At 49.5% G+C, this 21,380-nt stretch overlaps 1 protein-coding gene across 2 annotated transcripts in view; it reads left to right on the top strand.

Annotated features, from left to right (window-relative positions):
* Window positions 1–21,380, top strand: part of NUP188 (nucleoporin 188) — a 761,473-nt gene that overhangs the window by 519,714 nt on the left and 220,379 nt on the right. For both annotated transcript variants that reach the window (XM_078646272.1, XM_078646271.1), the window contains exon 30: window positions 19,577–19,772. In XM_078646272.1, coding sequence (XP_078502398.1) covers window positions 19,577–19,772 — 196 coding nt within the window. The remainder of the gene's footprint in view (window positions 1–19,576; window positions 19,773–21,380) is intronic.

Here is a 21,380-nt window from a genome sequence, read left to right as displayed (position 1 = left end):
CAGCAGTCGACGTTGAGGCACAGCACTCCGTCGAAGGATAGAAGATCAGGGTCGACATCGAGACGCAGGTCTCCGTCTAGACAGTCATCGCTGGGACACACGCATTCCAGATAGGCGTCGAAGCAAAGATCCTCTTCACAAGTAACGTCGAGACAGAGGTCTTTTTCTGTGTCAGCCCCAGCAAGCCTCGCTCAGTCTCTTTCATCGACGTCGAGAGCAGGTTCACACCAGGCCATCTTCAGGTCTCGTACTCCGGAGGTCGTTTTCTCATCCTCAAACAGCCAGGGGTCGCACTCTGACTCCCATCATGCTGCAGAAGCTCGCCAGGAGGTGAGGAAATCTCCTTCACGTTCCCTTGATAGAACACAGAGGCCTGCATCTGTTCATCTCTCAGATGGTTGCAACCCCTGCATCATTGGGCGATCCGTACTCGTCCTATGGAGGCCAGAAGAGAATCCAGCCCGGGTGACAGGTCTCCTCTAGCTCGACTAGCTCAAGCTGCAGATTTGTTGCCTCCAAGAAAAAGAGCGAGGACTCGCTCCCCGGCACCAGCACCTAGGAGGAGGTCAAGATCTCGCAGTGAAAGGAGAAGGCACTGCTCTCCGACTCCTTCTACCTCCTCTACGTACTCCTCAAAGAGAGACTGTTCACCCACTCACACGGATAGCCCACCATCGAGAATATCTCCGGTAGATGACGTAAGCACTTTTCAGGACATTCTAGCCAGGGGGGCTTCCAAACTAAACATCCCCATGCCTGTCCAACAGAGTACTTCTTCAGTCATCTTTGAAACTCTGAATCAGAGGGCGGCCTCTCGCCCATTACTTCCTCTGGTGCCGGGCCTGCTAAAACCAGTGATGGACATTTTTCTCACGCCAGATACCCACAAATCAGCTCCGGTAGGAATTCTTAAGAAATATCGCCCGTCTGTAGAGGATCCTGAGTTCCTAAAGTCGGACCCAAAACTGGACTCCGTGTTTGTGGCTGCCGCCAGAAAAAGGCATTTGGTTGTCTCCTCGTCCACAGTCCCTCCGGACAAGGAGGGCAAGACGCAGGACTCATGGGGTAGGAAAGTATGTGTACCTCCTCATCCATGTTCCAAGTGCTTCAGCTCTATTGGGACGGTACGATAGAGCATTATGGGATTCACTGCAGTGGTTCTGTGAGAAGTTACACACAGAGGACCCGAAGGACTTCGAGGAAGTCCTACAAGAAGGCAGCTTGGTGGCGAACCAAGTAATAAGTGCGGTGGTGGATGGGTGTACGCTCTCAGCACATTCGTATGCGCACGGAATTTGTGCCAGAAGATCGTCAGAAGATCGTCATGGCTTCACCTACCAGCTTTGAAGCCAGAGGCGCAATCCCGAATCGTCAATCTTCCAGGTCATCGCTGTTTGGGCCGCACACCGACGAGGAGATGGCTTGGATGAACATTGAGCTGGACACCCTGAAGGCGGTAGGATTGGAGAAAAAAGAGTTCCGTCGTCGCTACCGCAACACTGACTGCAGATCGTTCCAACAGAGGGTTCAAACTCCTCATTGGCAAAAGAACCAGAACCAACAGGGTCAACAGAGATCGCAATTTCAAAATCGACCATCTAACAGGGGAAGAGGAGGGAACCGTCAGTCCTCCACCTCTACCAAACCTCCAGCAAAGCAATGAGTGTCTGCTTCCTCCAGTACAGTGCACCACTCCAGTGGGAGGAAGTGTGGCGAATCATGTACAAGAGTGGCTAAACATCACAAAAGACCAATCGGTGCTGACCACGATTCGAAATGGGTACTCTCTACGTCATCCTAACCTAATCCCTCCGGTTTCACCATCGTACTATCAGATCAGCATGCTACAGAGGGAAGTGGGCATTCTTCTCTAAAAATCAGCCATAGTGAAGGTCCGACGGTCGCAAAGGGGTCGAGGAGTGTATTCCAGATACTTTCTGGTGAAGAAAAAAGTTCAGAAGTCGGAGTACAGACCCATTTTAAAGCTAAGAGCACTTAAAAAGAACATCAAACGAGAGAAATTTTGAATGCTGGCTCTCCACCAAATATATCCTCACCTTCGCACAGGGGATTGGATGGGTATGATGGATCTGCAGGATGCCTGTTTTTATATACCAATAAATCAGCATCATCGGCAATATCTGCGATCTGTCATCGGAACATCTCATTATCAATTCAAAGTGCTGCCCTTCGGACTAAAATCAGCACCCCGGGTGTTCACAAAGTGCATGGCCGTGGTAGCAGCTGCTCTGAGGCGCAGAGGCATCTTCGTCTACCCTTATCTAGACGATTGGTTGATCATGGGCCCAACCCCATAGGGAGTGGAGAACCATTTCCAACAGTGTCTACGGCTCTGTCAGCAGCTGGGCCTTCGGGTGAACTATCTTAAAGTCGACGCAACAACCTACTCAAATGATCCACTATTTGGGAGCACGGATAGACTCCGAGCAAGGAAAAGTGTTTACTTCAGAGGAGAGACAATTATCCCTCATCCAAAAGTGCAGAAAAATTCTGAAAAACGACGGGTCGTCAGTGCGACAGATAGCATCTGTACTCAGATCGATGGCATCCTGCATTTTTCTGGTGCCCAATGCCAGATTAAAAATGTGTCCTCTACAGCAGGATCTGGAGGACCAGTGGGATCGGCGGTCGTCGCACTAGGAAGACAAGATCTGTCTATCAAAGGCTGCCAAAGTGTCAATTCCATGGTGGATGAACAGAGGCAATCTGGAAGTAGGAGTTCCATTCCATCAAACTCCTCCATCTCAGACTCTAATCACAGATGCGTCTCTAAGAGGGTGGGGAGCCCACATAGGTGCTTTTCAGAGGCAAGGCTTATGGTCCCAAAAGAGCAGTTGTACCATATCAACATTCTAGAGCTCAGGGCTGTTCATCTGGATCTCAAGGCGTTCCTTTCTTCGATTCAGGCGAGTTCCATCCCAGTACAAACCGACAAATACCACCACAATGTACTACCTGAACAAGCAGGGGGAACTCGATCGATGACTCTGTCATTGGAAGCACAGTCCCTTTGGAACTGGCTGCTGAGGAGGAAACTATCCATCACAGCAGTTCATCTGCCGGGAGAGCAGAATTCACAAGCAGACACTCTGTCGCCACTTCGCAGAGCAGCAAGATTGGGTTCTCAACGACGAGGTGGTCGACATCTTCCAAGCTTGGAGCCATCCAAGCATAGACCTTTTTGCAGACGAAGAAAAGAGAAAATGCCAAGACTTCGCCTCAAGATACTACCGGCCAGGATCGAAGGGAAATGCCCTTTTGATCAACTAGTCCGGGGCATTTGTGTACGCTTTTCCACCCCTACCTCTCATCCCGAAAGTGGTGACCAAGCAGTCACACTCGGACACCACAATGATACTGCTCCAGAATGGCAGAGGCAGTGGTGGTACCCACTGCCTCGTCATATGTCACCCACTACATATGTCACTGAAGCCACACAAGAGGCTGCCGTGCAGACCTGACCTGCTGTCCAAGCTGAACGGGGGGATTCACCATCTCAACCTACGATCACTGAACTTGGCAGCATGGCTCCTGAGGTCCTCCAGTATGGACATTTAGGTCTATCACAAGACTAAACGTCTATATTGAAAGAGGCAAGGAGGCCTTCCACCAGGCACTCTTATGCATGCAAATGGAAACACTTCTATATATGGTGTGTGCTATATATGGTGTGTGCAGAATGATTGCAGTCCCACCAGGGGACAGGAGGATGTAATCTTGCCATATCTACTTCATCTTGCCAGGGCAGGTTTGAAATTCTCATCCATTAAGGTGCACCTAGCAGCCATTACGGCTTATAGGCGTTCACCTTCTCATCCCTCATTTTTCAGTTACAAGTGGTGAAGGACTTCCTTTGGGGCCTTAAGAGGGTGTATCCTCCGATTCGGCCCTTTGGGAACTGAACTTGGTCCTGTCCAAACTCATGGGTCCACCCTTATACAGATCAACAAGGCGACTTTGAAGCACCTTACGTGGAAGGTCGTGTTTTTGGTAGCTTTCACCTCAGCTCGTAGGGTGAGCGAGATACAGGCTCTCTGTGCCAAAGAACCCTATCTAATCTTCCATCTCAACAGGGTGGTGCTCAGAACATATCCAGCCTTCCTTCCGAAGGTGATGTCTGATTTTCACGTCAATCAAACTATATCACTCCCGACCTTTTTTCCTAACCCCTCCACACCAGCAGAGAGGGCCCTTCATTCATTAGACCTTAAAAGGGTTTTGAAGTTCTATCTAAAAAGGTCGAAGTTGGTGAGAAAGTCTGAGCATCTGTTCGTCAACTATGGTTCAGTCAGAACAGGTTTCCCAGCAACAAAATGGTCCATCTCTAGCAGCTAAACCGCTCTTGTCCGCTGCCAAAAGCTCATTCTACAAGAGGAAAAGCAGCCACGACTGCTTTCCTCAATAATGTACCGCTCTCCGAGATATGCAAAGCTGCTACTTGGAGATCAGTTCACACGTTTACAAGACACTACTGTCTTGACTTAGATACTAGAGCGGACACCCAAGTAGGGCAAGCCTCCTTGAGAAATATGTTCAACAGCAGTTTTTTCGGTTGTTGCTTATCGAATCACTTTGTGTTCTCATTTGTCTGCAGGTGGTTGATGGGCTTGCTATTCTATTCAGTGCTTATGACTATTGATGAGGATCTCCTGGAAGAGAAGGATAAGTTACTTACCTGTAATCCTAGTTTTCTTCCAGGGGTATCCTCATCAAAGTCATAAGCAACCCACCCGCCTCCCCAGACAAATGAGATTATTTCTGAAGTGTTAGAAGATATCTTTGGACCCTGACCTTCTGATAGATACATCTGCCGTGTGGATTCCTCACCTTGTGAATACCCCTTGCGTCAGCAACAGTCGGAAATTCTTTTTTTTTTTTTTTTTTTCCGTAGCCTCGCGCCGACGTGGACTCCTGACGTCATAGAGACACGACCTCGCTCGCGACTCCGCTGACGTCACCGACGCCTATAACAGGCCCACGCCGGCGTGATGACATCAGTTCCCTTTTTTCCGCGTCGTCGACGCTAACGGTTATCGGGAATCTCTGTAGCCAACGGATACTTTGTTGCCTATATTGTTACCTTTTCCTGTTTCTCTGTATCCTATTCTTCGAAGATGTCTTCTAAAAAGACCGGCTTCAAACCTTGCAGAGAATGTGGAAAAATGATGTCCATCACCGACCCTCACAGCGACTGCATCTGGTGCTTGAGCTCGGACCATGATGTGGATGACTGCTCTTTGTGTAAGAAGATGAACCCGAAGGCCCTGAGAGAGACTCTTGGTAGCTAAGATGAAAGCTGGAAAGGAGAAGTCGTTGAGGTCTCGTTCTCGAAGGGCGAGGTCGAAGTCAAGATCGAGGTCGAGATCTGGATCTCGGGGGAGGTCATCCTCGAAGTCGACTTCTGGACATGTTTCGAAGAAGAGGAAACATAAGAAGAGGAGACATGAGTCCCGACGTCGTTCTGGTAAGGAGTCGGGATCGAGGTCGAGGTCACCGAAGAAGGTACGTTCGAAAGTGGTGACTCTTGATGTTTCGGATCCAGAACCTGAAGGTGAGGCCTCCCCTTCTGAGTCGCGGGCACCGTCTCCGGCTCCGACTCCGAATCCGTCTCCGAATCCATCTCCGGCGCCGTCTCCGGTCCGAGATGAGGAGGAGCCTCTTGAGAATGAGGGTTCCGCGCCCTTAGGTGAGCCGAATCCGAACGCTCCTCAAGACAGGCCTGAGGGTTTCCAACCACCCTTTCCTACCCCAGGCCAAGACCCATCTGCGTTTCTCAACGCAATGTACGGAGTATTTTCGAGGGCGTGGTACCCCTCTGGTGCACCTTCGGGTCCCATTGGTCCCTTAGCTTTTAATTTAGGAGTCCCTCACTCCTACCCTCCGGCTCCGTTTATGCCTTGCATGCCGGCTCCGACGCCGCTGTGGCATTTTCCGGCTCCACCGAAGCCGTCGACGCCGGTTCCGGCTTCGCATACTCCGAGTCGTCCTCGAACACATCCCTCTGAGCCATCGAGTTCGATTCCGACGTCGATTCCGAATCCGTCGGAGCCGGTGGTGGATCCGGTGGCAAAGCGTGTCAAGATGAGATCCAGAAGAGAGGCTCAACGCCTTATGGATGAAAGGAGGTTTTTGGATTCACAATCTGACATTGAAGAGGGTGAGTTGGATGAAGATGCTTTTGAGGAGTTGGCAGATGCAGGAAGCCTGGATTTCTCTCCAGAGTGGGAGTTACCCTCAGGCTCTAGTACTCCTTCTAGGGACGTTCAACCCTATCATTTAATTATGAAGAAGGCTGCCAGTCTCCTTAAGTTGACTTTGCCTACAGCAGAATTCAAGTCTAATATCCTGACTGAAGTATTACATTCTCCGAGTTCAGTGGTGGAACCTCTTCTTCCTTTTAATGATGCTCTGACAGAGCCCATTCTGGAAGTGTGGAAGAAACCTTTGTCGGCTCCTGCTGTATCTAAGAGTGTAGCCAGAAGATACAGGGTTGCCCCTGAGGATCCTGCCTTTTTAACCTCTCACCCTTCACCGGAGAGTTTGGTCATTCAGGCGGCATGCTCCAAAAAGAACGTTAGCGCTTTCCCTCAGGTTCCTTTCGAGAAGGAAGCGAAGAAGCAGGATCAGGTGGCAAAGAAGTCCTTCTCCTCTGCCAGTATGGGATTAAAGTCATCAAATGCCACTTGCTTGATGGGGAGATATTTGCACGCACTTATGGACTCTTTGCGTGTTCTCGTTCCAAAAGTTCCTGATGACAGCAGGAAGGATTTTGAGGAAGTCATCTCTGACGCTCAGGCGGCGGCTCGCCAGGTCATTCAGAGCGGCCTGGATACTGTAGACTCTGTGGCGCGCATTATGGGCACTGCTGTCGCTACTAGGAGGTCCGCCTGGTTGAAATCTTCTGACTTTTCGGCTGATGTTCAGGCGACATTGTTAGATCTTCCTTTCGATGGTTCAGGCCTCTTTGGGAAGAAGGCTGATGCGGCCCTTGAGAGGTTTAAGGATAGCAGAGCCACTGCTAAATCTTTGGGTCTTCAGATGAGAGGCTCTTCAACTGGCAGAAGATTCAGGGGTTTTGGTCGCTCTTCCTTTCGGAATTTTCGGCAAGGCCAACAGCAGCAGCAGCAGCGAAACTCCTTGTATAGGACATATAGGGGAAAGCAGAGAGCACGTCCCCGTGGACGTTAGGCCTCTTCCTCCTCCACTTCCTCCAACCCCCCTGCCTCTGAGAAGCAGCCCTAGATCCGACATTCAGGATCATGTGGGTCCGGTTGGGGGCCGGCTTACCCATTTTCTACAGGATGGGAATCGGTTACATCAGATCTTTGGGTTCTCAATCTTGTAGAAAATGGGTATGCCCTTCCCTTTCGGGAATTCCCTCCCAATTTCCCTCCTTGCCAAGGGTATTGCTCCGAGGAACATCTGTCTCTTCTGCAGGAGGAAGTGTTGACTCTGATAAGAAAGGGTGCGATAGAGGTGGTCCCAGAGCAGGAAAGGGGTCAGGGATGCTACTCACGGTATTTCCTGATTCCGAAGAAGGATGGCAGACTTCGTCCAATCCTGGATCTCAGCATCTTGAATCTCTATCTGAAGCAGGAGAAATTCAAGATGCTCACCCTTGCTCAGGTTCTTCAGGCGCTGCAAGAAGAAGACTGGATGGTGTCGCTCGACTTGCAGGATGCTTACTTTCATATTCCAATCCTGAAGTCGCACAGGAGGTATCTCCGTTTTACGGTGGGATCGCAGCACTACCAGTTTGCGGTCCTTCCGTTTGGACTTACTACTGCGCCTCGAATCTTCACCAAGGTGATGGCAGTGGTGGCGGCGCATCTCAAGAGGTCAGGGATTCCAGTATTCCCTTATTTGGACGACTGGCTGATCAAGGGGGAGTCGTCAGAGAGAGTGCTCCATCATCTGCGAGAGACAACCCAGTTGTTGTACAGGTTGGGTTTTTCGATAAATGTGCCCAAGTCTCACCTGGTGCCCTCCCAGCGCAACCTGTTCATAGGTGCCGTACTGGACACAACCGTATGTCGTGCATTCCCTCCCCCTCAAAGGATTCACGACATACAGGAGATGATTCCTTTATTTTACAATGGAGCGGTTGTTCCAGTCCTGAAGGTCCTTCGCCTGCTCGGTCTGATGGCTTCATGCATTCTGTTGGTCAACCATGCACGCTGGCACATGAGGGCGCTCCAGTGGTGCCTCCGCAGGCAGTGGTATCAGCACAACGGAGATCTCAGGGAGTCAGTGAGGATCTCCAGAGAGGCTGCAGCGGATCTGTCTTGGTGGGGCGTGGAAGGCAATCTGTCACAAGGAAAGCCTTTTCAATTGCCTCAATCGGTGGCCACAGTGATAACGGATGCATCCACTCTCGGGTGGGGTGCTCATCTGGGGGATCTGGAGGTCAAAGGTCTTTGGTCTCCAGAGGAAAGGTTGCTTCACATCAACCTTCTAGAATTGCGGGCGATTCATTTGGCGCTCAAGGCCTTCCTCCCTTCCCTTCGCGGTCGGTCGGTTCAAGTCCTGACGGACAACACGACCGCGATGTGGTACATCAACAAGCAGGGAGGGGTAGGGTCGCAGTGTCTCTGCAGAGAGGCTCTGCGTCTCTGGTCCTGGGTTCAGGACCATCGGATTTGTCTGATGGCGAATCATCTGGCCGGAGTGTTGAACGTTCGTGCAGACAGTCTCAGTCGGCAGTTCTCTGCCGACCACGAGTGGAGGCTTCACCCGGAGGTGGTTCACGACATCTTTCAGATGATGGGGACTCCTCGGGTGGACCTGTTCGCCACTCAAGAGAATGCGCACTGTCTGTCATTCTGCAGTCTCCAGTATCCGATGCAAGGAGCCTTGGGGGATGCGTTTCAGTTGAGTTGGAGAGGTCAACTCCTTTACGCGTTTCCCCCCATACCTTTGATTCCTCGGGTTCTGAGGAAGATTCGCCAAGACCGGGCCCAAGTCATATTGGTCGCCCCGGATTGGCCAAGAAGGGTGTGGTATACAGATCTACTCCACCTCTCCTCTCACCCGCCGCTCCGTCTCCCTCTCAGGGCAGACCTCCTCTCTCAGATGGAGGGGCAGGTTCTACACCCCCACCTCCAGACATTGCACCTTCATGCCTGGAGATTGAACGGGGCAACCTGATTTCCTTTTCCCTCCCGCCTGACGTTGTGGATGTCATCCTGTCAGCCAGGCGTGATTCCACTAAGTCCATCTATTCTTATAGATGGGCGAAATTTGTCTCGTGGTGTGGGGAAAAGTCTATTGATCCTTTGAAGGCCCATTTGTCTAATGTTCTCCAGTTTGCCCTTTCTCTGGCGCAGCAGGGGCTTGCGGTTGCCACGGTGAAGGGTTACCTTTCGGCGTTGTCGGCATTTCTCTGTTTGCCTGACCAGCCTTCTCTTTTTAAGTCTCCTGTGGTCTTAAGGTTTTTGAAGGGTCTTACTAATAAGTTCCCTCCTTCACCTTTTATTGTGCCTCAGTGGGATTTGAATCTTGTATTGACTTTTTTGATGGGTGCTCCCTTTGAGCCTCTCCATAAATGTCCCATGAGGCTTCTTACCTTTAAGACAGTCTTCCTGGTTGCAATAACCTCGGCAAGGAGGGTTAGTGAGCTTCAAGCTCTTAGTTCCAAGCCCCCTTTCCTGACCATTCATGCTGATCGAATGGTTCTTAGGACCAGGGCTGCTTTTCTGCCTAAGGTGGTAACTCCCTTCCATCTAGGACAGTCCATTACCCTTCCTACCTTCTATCCTCCCCCTCACCCTTCTAAGGAGGGCGGTGTCCTTTTACTTGGACAGATCCAAGGACTTTCGCTTGGAAGACCAGCTCTTCGTTGGATTTGCTGGCTGCAAGAAAGGAAGGGCGGTCCATAAGAGAACTTTGTCGAGATGGATCGTCCTCTGCATAAAGATCTGCTACTCTTTGGCCGGTAAGGAACCACCAGAGGGTATAAGGGCTCATTCAACTAGAGCTAAGTCTTCGACCTCAGCATTGGCTAGAGGTGTGCCTGTTGAGGATATTTGTAGAGCAGCAACTTGGTCTTCCCTCCACACTTTCGCGAAGCATTACTGCTTGGATTCCGAAGTGAGGAGGGAGGGTCACTTTGCGCGCTCTGTCCTTCGGGATTTCCTGGTTTAGAAGAGTGGACACCCTCCTCCGGGAGTGGGGACTGCTGTGGGACTCTATTCACAAGGTGAGGAATCCACACGGCAGATGTATCTATCAGAAGAACAAGTTACTTACCTTCGGTAACGCTTTTTCTGGTAGATACTATATCTGCCTGTGGATTCCTCACTGACCCACCCGCCTCCCCGTTGTCCACTCTTCTATGCCAGAGTTACTGTAATGTAATGTATTTATATTTTGTGGTCAAGGAATTGTTTAAATTACTTTCCTGCCTTTGCTTAACACTGTGTGTTTTGCCTTGAGTATTGTGTACTATGTATACTTGTATATTTCTACTGTCATTGGTCCGTCCGTGTGCCTCGATGGCACGGAAAAAAGGGCGGAACTGATGTCATCACACCGGCGTGGGCCTGTTATAGGCGTCGGTGACATCAGCGGAGTCGCGAGCGAGGTCGTGTCTCTATGACGTCACGAGTCCACGTCGGCGCGAGGCTACGAAAAAAAAAAAAAAAATTCCGAATGTTGCTGACGCAAGGGGTATTCACAAAGTGAGGAATCCACAGGCAGATATAGTATCTACCAGAAAAAGCGTTACCGAAGGTAAGTAACTTGTTCTTCAGGGTTATACAAAGAACAACTGACCCAACTGTCACCCCTGAGGCATGAAGGGAAGCTAAGGGTCATGGCTGCCTTAAAGGCACGGTGCCAGTTTTTGTCGAAAATGCTTTCATTTTCCATGCTATTGTTTTGCAATGCAGCCTGTAGGCTAACAATGTCTGCTTATTTGCAGGTTTTTTGCTCTTATGAGTGTTTTACTCATTAAAAGACTGAGTTCAAGTACTACTTGCCCTCTTGTGTCTTTATGTATCGGCAAATGCAGTCTTTGTGTGCAATTACCTTGTTTAGCCTCCATTGAGGGCTGCATTGGTATGGGGAAAAATTATATATGTTTGTATGTATATATATATGTTCGAGGCATGTGGGCTGCTAAATTCATATCTTAGCATTAGATCGCCGCCTAGTGTTGGGTCCGGATGATCGCACATTGTTGTCCTGGAAGAGTCTTCGAAGTATCCTGAGATAGGTGGCTCCTCCCCTGGACTACAGTGCGCATGGGCATCGGCTCCATCCTCAGATTGTTTTTTTCCGCCATTGGGTTCGGATGCGGTCTCGACTTCTCTCTGTCGGAACCGAGTAAAACTTACTTTTTTAGACCAAAAGGTCTTATATTTATAGCGTCGGTATTGTTTGCGCACGGTCTCGAGTTCTTCCAACTCTTGGAGTCGGATTCAGCGGAGTTTTTCACTCTTCGGACGTCGAGGCCTTCTCATCGCGACACGACCGCTACTTTCAAGCATGGAGCGGAGTCCGTTTAAGTACTGTCCGCTCTGTGGGTCTAAGTACCCACATATAGACCTGCACCCGGTCTGTAACAAATGCCTTTCACCGGACCATGACGACGGCAAGTGCAAGGCTTGCGCTCAGTTCCGGTCAAAGAAAACTCTTAAGCTCCGGCGCGCGGTGCGCCTGGAGGCCAGACAAGCGGCCCCGGATCCAGAAAACATCTTCGGCGACCAAGAAGAAGATGAACAGGGTCATCATCTCCAGATATCCCCACCCGAAACGGAGGTCGAGGCGGATCCGGCGGACGACGACTGAGTCGCGGGTCAAGGCCTTGAATACGTCGACGAGGTAGGGGACGTCGAAGAAATTTATGGGGCCGCGGAAGATAGCTCAGGGGACGAGCTATGCCCCGAAGGTTTCGAAGATCACGATCGGGTCACGGGATCGCCAGTCGGCCTTACCCAAGACCCCGTGCCGCAAGCCACGGCCCCGCCATCAGGCCCGGCCACGGACATACTTACTGAGCAGGCCACATCGAAACCGAAACCTACAGTGTCGACTACACCTAAAATGGCCGACCCGAAAACGAAACCGAAACTTATGGACTCGAGCGTCCCTAAAATGGCGGCCGGCACACAGAAAACTACTGCACCCGCCGCCGCATCGGCTCCGTCGACCTCCGGTCCGCAGAAGTCGAAGAAGCCGGTCGATTCCAAAGGGTCAAAATCGGCGCAAGAGGAGGGATCCTCTACAAAAGGTGGTCGGCACGGATCGACCGCGGCGACACCGTCTAAGCACGCCAAGGCCAGCGGCACGGCTCCGGTTACGCCTGGGACTCCGTTGGTCGGTCGCGTAGTGGACGCGGAACCGACGAAGGCGCACGGATCGACAGCTGGCACATCTGCGCATCGATCCAAGGACTCTGGGTCGGCGACAACTGCATCGGCGTCCAAACCTAAGAAAGGCCACCATGACGTCGGATCCGAGGGGAAGGTCAAGACACCCTCGTCAGTGCCAAAAGACACTGTGAGTGAAGCGTCCCCCATCGCCGCTTCGCTACAGAGAATCAGGGACAAGGCCGCTGCTATGTCGACTCCGTTGCCGTCGCCTCAGACGCCGAAGGACGCTCCGGCAAAGCCTAAGAGTAAGCTTCTCTTCCTTCTGCCGCCGAAAGAGGCTCCGAAGGCTTTTTCCACGAAATCGACGCCAAAGAAGTCGGATTCTTCTACGGCAGGTGCACCTTCAGGTCGAGAACTCGAATCAGAGGACGATTCGGAGCACTTCATCGACGCCAACACAGGCAAATTAACCCTATACAAAAGGAGGATCACTTCGGAGCCTCTGGACTCCTATGTCATCCCACTAAAGAAGAAAAGGGTGCCTCAGGACGCTTCTAACCTGATAGAGCCTATCCAGCCTCCTCCTAGAAGAAGCCCTACTCCCTCACCAGACCAATCTGAGGGTGAGGGATATGATGAAGAGGACCAATACACCTTCCCCATCAATGAACCAGATGCACATCCAGATGCATATGATGACATTGGTGACCAAGGCACCCAGAGTGTGGGGCAAGATCCACAACCATTCAGTGCACGTGCATCCCCAACAGAGGATTCTGCAGGTTTTCATGCACTAATTGAGAGGGCAGCTGCTAATCATGATGTGGACATGCATGCTGACCCAGTGGAAGAGGACTTTCTCTTTGACACGTTTTCAGTCTCTGAGAGGACTGTAAAGACACTGCATATGCTCAAGGGAGTCCTCAAACATGCTGCGGACATCTTTAAGGAACCCACTAGGGCGAAAGTGGTCAATCCACGTATTGAAAAAAAGTACAGACCAGCACCTGCAGACCCTGCATACATTCGGGGACAGTTGCCGCTAGACTCCCTGGTGGTCGCCAATGCCCGCAAACGGGCCAACTCCCAAACAACGGGTGAAGCTCCTCCCCCGGATAAGGAGTCCAAAGTGCTAGAGGCAGGGGGCAAAAGAGTAGCTGCACAAGCTGCCAACTTTTGGCGTATTTCTAATACACAAGCACTCTTAGCACGTTACGATAGGGCGCATTATGACACCCTAGAACAGATTGTACAACACCTGCCTCCACAGTTTCAAGAGGGCACAAAACTGCTTATAGAGGAAGGAAAATTGATCTCCAACGCAGCCATCAAGTGTGCACTTGACGCCGCAGACACAGCAGCTAGGGCGATCAACACTAGCGTCATGCTAAGACGACAGGCTTGGCTCCGCATATCTGGGTTTAAACCTGATATTCAGACAACCATCCTTAATCAGCCAGTCAATCCTGATCGACTGTTTGGTCCAGATGTTGACACCACCCTCGAAAAGATAAAAAAGGACACAGAAACTGCTAAGTCCATGGGGGCCCTACAGTCACAACAGTTTCGTGGCAACAATTTTCGTCGCTCAGGTGCACGTGGAGTCACCAGAGGACAAATGGGTCAACAATCTCAATTCTCAAAAGGTGGAGCACAATCCTCGTTCACAAAACAGAACAAGGGAGGTTACAGAAATAACAGCAACAGAGGTCGCGGCAGAGGAAACAACAGCTCCCGCTCCTCTACCCCAAGCAAACAGTGACTCTCTGTCACTGCCCCCCGACCACTTAACACCTGTCGGGGGGAGACTGCAGCAGTTCCTGCCCGTCTGGAGAAACATCACCACAGACAGGTGGGTGCGTCAACTAGTCCAGTATGGTTATTGCCTAGAGTTGAAATCCACTCCACCCAACATCCCGCCAAGGCAAAGGCCTATGTCCGCAGAGCACTTGCACTTATTGCAGCAGGAGGTAGTGGTGATGCTGCAAAAAGGCGCAATCGAGCTCGTGCCAGTGGAGGAGGAAGGCACAGGGGTGTATTCCCTGTACTTCCTTATCCCAAAGAAGGACGGATCTCTCAGACCCATTCTGGATCTACGTCCCCTAAACCTGTATATACTGTCAGAACATTTCCATATGCTCACACTGCAACAGATTCTTCCCTTATTAAACCAGGGGGACTTCTTAGCAACCTTAGACCTCAAGGATGCTTATTTCCACATACCACTACACCCGTCCCACAGAAAATACCTCAGGTTCACTATCCAAGGAAAACATTATCAGTTCAAAGTCCTACCCTTCGGAGTCACCACAGCCCCAAGGGTGTTTACAAAGTGTCTGGCGACAGTAGCGGCGCACCTCAGGAGGCAGGGCATCCATGTCTACCCCTACCTGGACGACTGGCTCGTTCAAGCCAAGTCAGAACAACAGTGTGCCGCGGACATGTCGACTACCATTCACCTCCTTCACGATCTAGGTTTCTCGTTGAACTACCCAAAGTCGCACCTTCAACCGGCGCATGTCCGGCAGTTTCTAGGCGCGACGATCAATACCCTGACAGCCGTGGCTCAACCAAACCAAGTCAGGATAGACAGCATGCAGTCTCTGATCCAAAAGTTCAGGCCACAACACTCGCTTCCAGCGAGAGTGTTCATGCAGTTGATAGGCATGATGGCCTCCTGCATCTTCATAGTCCCTCACGCACGGCTACATATGCGCCCGCTCCAGGAGTGCTTAGCAAATCAGTGGACACAGGCTCAGGGACAATTGACAGACCTAGTGTTGGTGACCGGTCGGGCATACGACTCTCTGCATTGGTGGACTCCACACAACCTTTGCAAGGGCCGACTGTTCCAAGAGCCTGTGCCGCAGATTGTCCTGACAACGGACGCATCTCTCCAGGGATGGGGAGCTCATCTGCTCAATTACACTGTGCAGGGACTATGGACGACGCAGCAACAGAAGATGCACATCAACTATCTGGAACTGATGGCAATCTTCATGGCACTCAAGTCCTTCATTGTACATCTGTGCAACAAGGTAGTGTTGGTCCGGACGGACAACATGACCGCGATGTACTACATTCAAAAGCAGGGGGGCACCCACTCGCCACAGCTGTCTCATCTGGCTCAGGGCATGTGGAAGTGGGCCATTCAGAGGAACATCTTCCTCATGGCAGAACACCTCCCGGGCAAGGACAATCTAATGGCGGATCTGCTCAGCAGACACAGCCATCAAATGCACGAGTGGGAGTTACACCCATCTGTACTCCACCCGTACTTCCAGCAGTGGGGTCATCCGGAGATAGACCTGTTTGCAACAAAAGAAAACGCAAAATGCCAACACTTTGCCGCCAGGTTCCCTCACCCACAGTCGCAGGGGAATGCGATATGGATGAACTGGTCAGGCAAATTTGCGTACGCTTTTCCGCCAGCCCCTCTGATACCGCTGGTGGCAAGAAAGCTAAGGCAGCACGCGATGACTCTCATCCTAGTTGCTCCAACGTGGGCGCGCCAAGCATGGTACACCACGTTCCTCGAACTCTCAGTGGTGCCGCATCAAAGACTGCGCCTCACGCCCAGACTTTTGACGCAGAACCATGGAGAAATTCAGCATCCAGATCCGCAACAGCTCAACCTGGCGATCTGGCTCCTGAAGTCCTAGAGTTCGGATACCTTAACTTACCTCCAGAATGCATGAACATCATCAAGGAGGCAAGGAAGCCAACTACCAGAGCATGCTATGCTGCAAAATGGAAGCGTTTCGTCATTTACTGTACGGCTAATGACATCACCCCGCTAGATGCATCTATCCCTAACATCATTTGTTATCTGCTACATCTGTACAAGTGCAATCTAGCGTACACTTCCATTCGGATACATCTATCCGCCATCGCAGCATATCTTCAGAATAGGCAGCACCTCTCTGTCTTCAGAGTGCCGGCCATCAAAGCTTTCCTTGAAGGTCTGAAACGAGTCATTCCCCCAAGAACACCGCCAGCTCCAGTGTGGAACCTCAATGTGGTCCTCACCAGACTGATGGGACCACCATTTGAACCACTGCACTCGTGTGAACTCCAGTTCCTAACGTGGAAAGTGGCTTTCCTAATTGCTATTACGTCACTGAGGCGTGTTAGTGAGCTGCAAGCGCTCACAATCCAAGAGCCATTCATTCACATTCATCCAAATAGGGTAGTACTACGTACTAACCCCAAATTCCTTCCGAAGGTGGTGTCACAGTTTCATCTCAACCAAACTATTGACTTACCGGCATTCTTCCAAAACCCACAAACGGTGGCGGAAAGAATGCTCCATACGTTAGACGTACGGAGGGCGTTGATGTACTACATTGACAGAACACAACACTTTAGGAAAACAAAACAACTTTTTGTTGCCTTCTCACCACAACACAAAGGCAACCCTATTTCCAAAGCAGGAATAGCCAGGTGGATTGTTAAGTGCATCCAAATATGTTATCAAAAGGCCAAGCGCACTTTAACGATACCCCCAAGGGCGCACTCCACACGCAAATTGGGGGCATCCATGGCTTTCCTAGGAAACATTCCTTTAGAGGATATTTGCAGAGCAGCCACGTGGATTACACCACATACCTTTACAAAACACTACTGTGTTGATGTACATTCCAAGCAGCAAGCTGCTGTAGGACAGGCTGTTCTCAAGACACTTTTTCAAGTTTCTGCAGCTGGCACGGGCAACCGCCGCTGATGGAGGGACTGCTATGTATTCTATGCTAAGATATGAATTTAGCAGCCCACATGCCTCGAACTGAATATGCTACTTACCAGTATGCATCTGTTCTTGGCATGTAGGGCTGCTAACATTCATATCGCCCACCCTCCTCCCCGGTGCCTGTCGCAGCTGCAGATATACTATTGTATTCAATCATTAGCATGGACATCCTTTACACTTTTCACTCCATCTTCTGCCACAATGGCGAAAAACAATCTGAGGATGGAGCCGATGCCCATGCGCACTGTAGTCCAGGGGAGGAGCCACCTATCTCAGGATACTTCGAAGACTCTTCCAGGACAACAATGTGCGATCATCCGGACCCAACACTAGGCGGCGATCTAATGCTAAGATATGAATGTTAGCAGCCCTACATGCCAAGAACAGATGCATACTGGTAAGTAGCATATTCAATCTGTTCATATATGGTTTCCATATTTAATTTTTTTTATTATTTCCGGGGTCCCCGCACATGGGCAGGAATATTCAGTGCTTATGACTTTAATGAGGATACCCCTGGAAGAGAACTAAGATTACAGGTAAGTAACTTATCCTTCCAGTAGTTCGAGCCAACTGCATCCAGGCCTAACTGGTCATCGACAGCGTCTCTGTATGTCAACCGGGTCTCTTTTTAAACCAGTCGGGCGCAATGCAGACAAGGGTTGTGCTAAGTCTGCCTCGGGGCATAAATACGGAATTTGTAAATCAAAGTGAAACCAGTCTCTGGAAAAACTACACTGTGCAACTAGGTACTATATTTGAAAATAAGGAATTCCAAATCCCGCCCCCCATGCTCATACGGGAGCGTCAACGTATCCCAGCTAATCCTCTGCTATCTGCCACCCCACACCAACCGAATTAATTTAGAGCGCAGTGTGGCAAAGAAAGTCTTATATAGTGTTATTGGAATGTTCTGGAACAAATATAAAAATTGCGGCAAAACCATCTTGACCAGCGCTAACCTACCAGCCATGGCCAATGGGAGTTTAAGCCACCTCTATATTTTATCATCTAATTTCGCCATGGCTGGGCCGTAGTTAAGTTTGAGTATTAGGGCCGGATCCCTGTGTATAATTATCCCAAGATATTTTACTGAGTCGTCGCACCATTTCAAAGCCAGTTCAGTGTCCCAGTTGCAGGGTGCCTCCATCAATGGGAAAATGTCAAATTTACCGCAATTAATATGCAATCCGGATAGAACACTGAAGCGGTTAATCTCCCGCAAGAGAGGCTCCAGGTTTTCATCCGGGTGCCGCACGTACAAAATGTCGGCATATAATGTGATCATCAATGGGCCCGTTTTGAATTCTATGTCCCTGTAAAAATTATTATCTTGGGAGGTGACGCACCAGGAGGTCCATTGCGATTAAAAAGTGCAACGGGGAGAGAGGATACCCCTGGGGCGTTCTCTTTGACAGTGTGAAAGACACAGTCAACACACTATTCCCCTGGTTACAAGGCAACAGAAGTGTATATAACAACGAGACCACCGCAATGAACCAGGGCGGCATCCCCAACATTATCAATGTTGCCCAGAGAGAGGGCCATTCTAAAGAATCAAAGGCCTTTTCTGCATCCAATAGCACTGCAGCTTCTGGTAATGTAGGTGATATCCTGTGAAGCTTTGCAAACAGGCTGCGAAGATTCAGGGCAGTGGACCTGTCTGGTATGAGCCCTGCCTGGGCGGGCGAAATCAGCTGATCAACTATCGGGGCCAGCCTGGTAGCCATCATTTTAGCCAGAATCATATCATCAAAATTCTATAGAGACAACGGCCTGGGGGTGATTCTAAGGTAATGAATCCTTCAATAACTAATGTTTCTTACAGATATATCGTTACCGAAGGTAAGTAACTTGTTCGATTCTCCCATAGGATAACATCATGACATTCAAGGCTTATGCCTCAAATCTGACTGCTGTCATTTTGTACTGTAAAATATAACGTCTAAAGTACTTACCTGATTTCGATAATATTGATGTAAAAATGCTATAAAAATCTGTTATTTTTCTAAATTCGTATCAAGTTTCTTCTTGAGAGTCTCTCTCATTTATTGACTCCTTCGGCACATCAAATGTTTAACACTATCCTCTGAGAAGCCTAAACTGCTTGCCCACACTACCTCAGCCAATAAGGGTCGTCTGGACTTTCTACTTAGTGTACCTCATTTTAGTACACTACATAAAAAGCCAGCTTCCTACAATCCCTTCTAAGGCGCTGTGGCTGTCTTGTTTCTGTCTTCAGACATGTGATCTTGTTACTGTTGAAACTTGGCTTGCAGTGTTTCACGCCTAGCTTCTATGCTGAAGCGCTTGCTTTTATTGTCCTGATTGACTCAGTCCGCCATGTTTTCAGCCTAGTTTTGCTGCTCTTATGCTTAATGTTCTTTCACCTGGTCATAATGTGCAAGCCTAGTATCTAACCTTGTCGCTCTTCTCATGCTCTTGTCCCTGCAGACGCTATCTATTTTCACTAAATTCATTTTCCTTTGCTCAGGGGATCTCTGGATCCATCCTTAAAAGACATCCTGCAGAGATTCTCCACCGAGAAGCGCTATGCTTACTGGTCCGGATACGTGAAGTCGTTGGTGTGTCATGTGGCTGAAACTGAGGGGGCAGGCTGTGCCTCGGTCCAAGAGTATCAGATGTTGATTTCAGCCTGGCGGATGCTACTGATCGTTGGAACCAGCCATGTAAGCCCTTCCAGTGCCATTTACTCATTCATTGCACACAAAGATGGAGGATTAGTGGTCTGTCATCCCTCTGGATCGAAGAGAATAGAGGTGGTTTGATGGCGTATGGGAGCATGTTGTCTAGCCTCTACAACACCCCTTTAACCACTCTCAGCTGTCAGTTGGCCATTCTATAGATTGTATCACTTTCTGGCTCACATTGTACAATGGACAGTAGTCAGCCTACTGCACCAACGTAGATTTGTGTAGATCCTGTTAGCACTGCTGAAGCCTTTGGTTGTCACTGGTCCTTTTCACTGTTCCATTACTTATCCTAGAAGGGTCTTGTATGCTAATTAGGATTCTTTGGTGTGACATACTTCTATACCTTGACAACAGAGTTGAAGTGGCTAACCTAGCCTAAAGTCTCTCCAACATACTTTTAGCTATGGAGTGGTCTTTAGTGCATAAAGGACCTGTTGTAAGGTTGTATTTACCCTAGTAACAATTTTTCAGGAAGTGAAGAGATTTCTTCCTTTGCTAGAATGTCCACCTAGAGCAAGCATGATGGAGGCACTGCATATTCCAAATGGTGATGGTAAGTAAGGCATTGGAGGGCTGCACTAGTTTACTAGGTCACTTGTAGATGCTCCTCAATTTGAGGACTGAGAACTCTTGTTTTTTGACTACATAGAACATGCCTGGGGTATTGGGATTTAAAGCATAGAAAACAGGAGTCCAGCAGATGCATTAGTTATTGGTGGCAGTGAGAGTTGGTTAGTTTCCTTTGCTAGATCAAACATTAATTATTCACTCTGCCATGGCAACTGGGAAAGGAAGTGCTTCAATTACACTGATCGCCCTGATCTTTGTTGTTGATGGCCCGTCTGTTATTCCGTTGGAAGAGGCTCTACCAAATCTAACGAGAGATCAGCTTCTAATTATAGGGTGACTCACCAACAAGCAAGTCTAGAAGAATGACTTCTGGAGATTTCTCTAATGTGATCAGTAGTGGAAACCCAGTAAACATTTTAGTATTATGTTAAGTATCCTGCATTACTGGAAGATTTGAACTTGGCCAATGACCGCTTTTCGCAGAGGTCTTCTCTGCCACATGTTTTTATGAAGGGCTGACAGCCGCGTTGGCTGATAATCCTTTAGTGCGATGGTAGAAAAGTCTGTATTTGCCCATTAGGTTAGACAGAATATCCATCTTTCAAACTTTAAATCGATCCCATAGTCATGAACTGATTAGTGCAATAGTCATACATTTTTGCAAATAAACGTTCATGGCATGTGTAGCTGTAGATACACATGCTGTGCATACTCTTGACATCTAGTGTTGGGCTCGGATGTGTACAAGCTGTTTTTCTTCAAAGAGTTCGTCTCGGGTCACAAAGTGGTGTGACTCCACCTCTTGCTTGAAGTGAGCATGGTCATCGGATACATTGTTTGTTTTTCTGTCATTGTGTTCACACATTTGCTTCCGTGCTCAGATCGACTTTGTCCCGGTGTTTGTTTTCGATTCTCTTGTGCCCTATTTCTCTGTATTGTTTTCAATTGCATTTGCCCCTTTTCTCTGGTATCGGGTCAACATTTCCAGTTACTCTTAGTGTCAGTACACCAGTC

Source organism: Lissotriton helveticus, chromosome 5_1 (genome assembly GCF_964261635.1).
Source record: "Lissotriton helveticus chromosome 5_1, aLisHel1.1, whole genome shotgun sequence".
Taxonomy (NCBI): Eukaryota; Metazoa; Chordata; class Amphibia; order Caudata; family Salamandridae; genus Lissotriton; species Lissotriton helveticus.
Note: the sequence above shows the minus strand (reverse complement) of the source record. Positions and strands in the feature narration are given on the sequence as shown.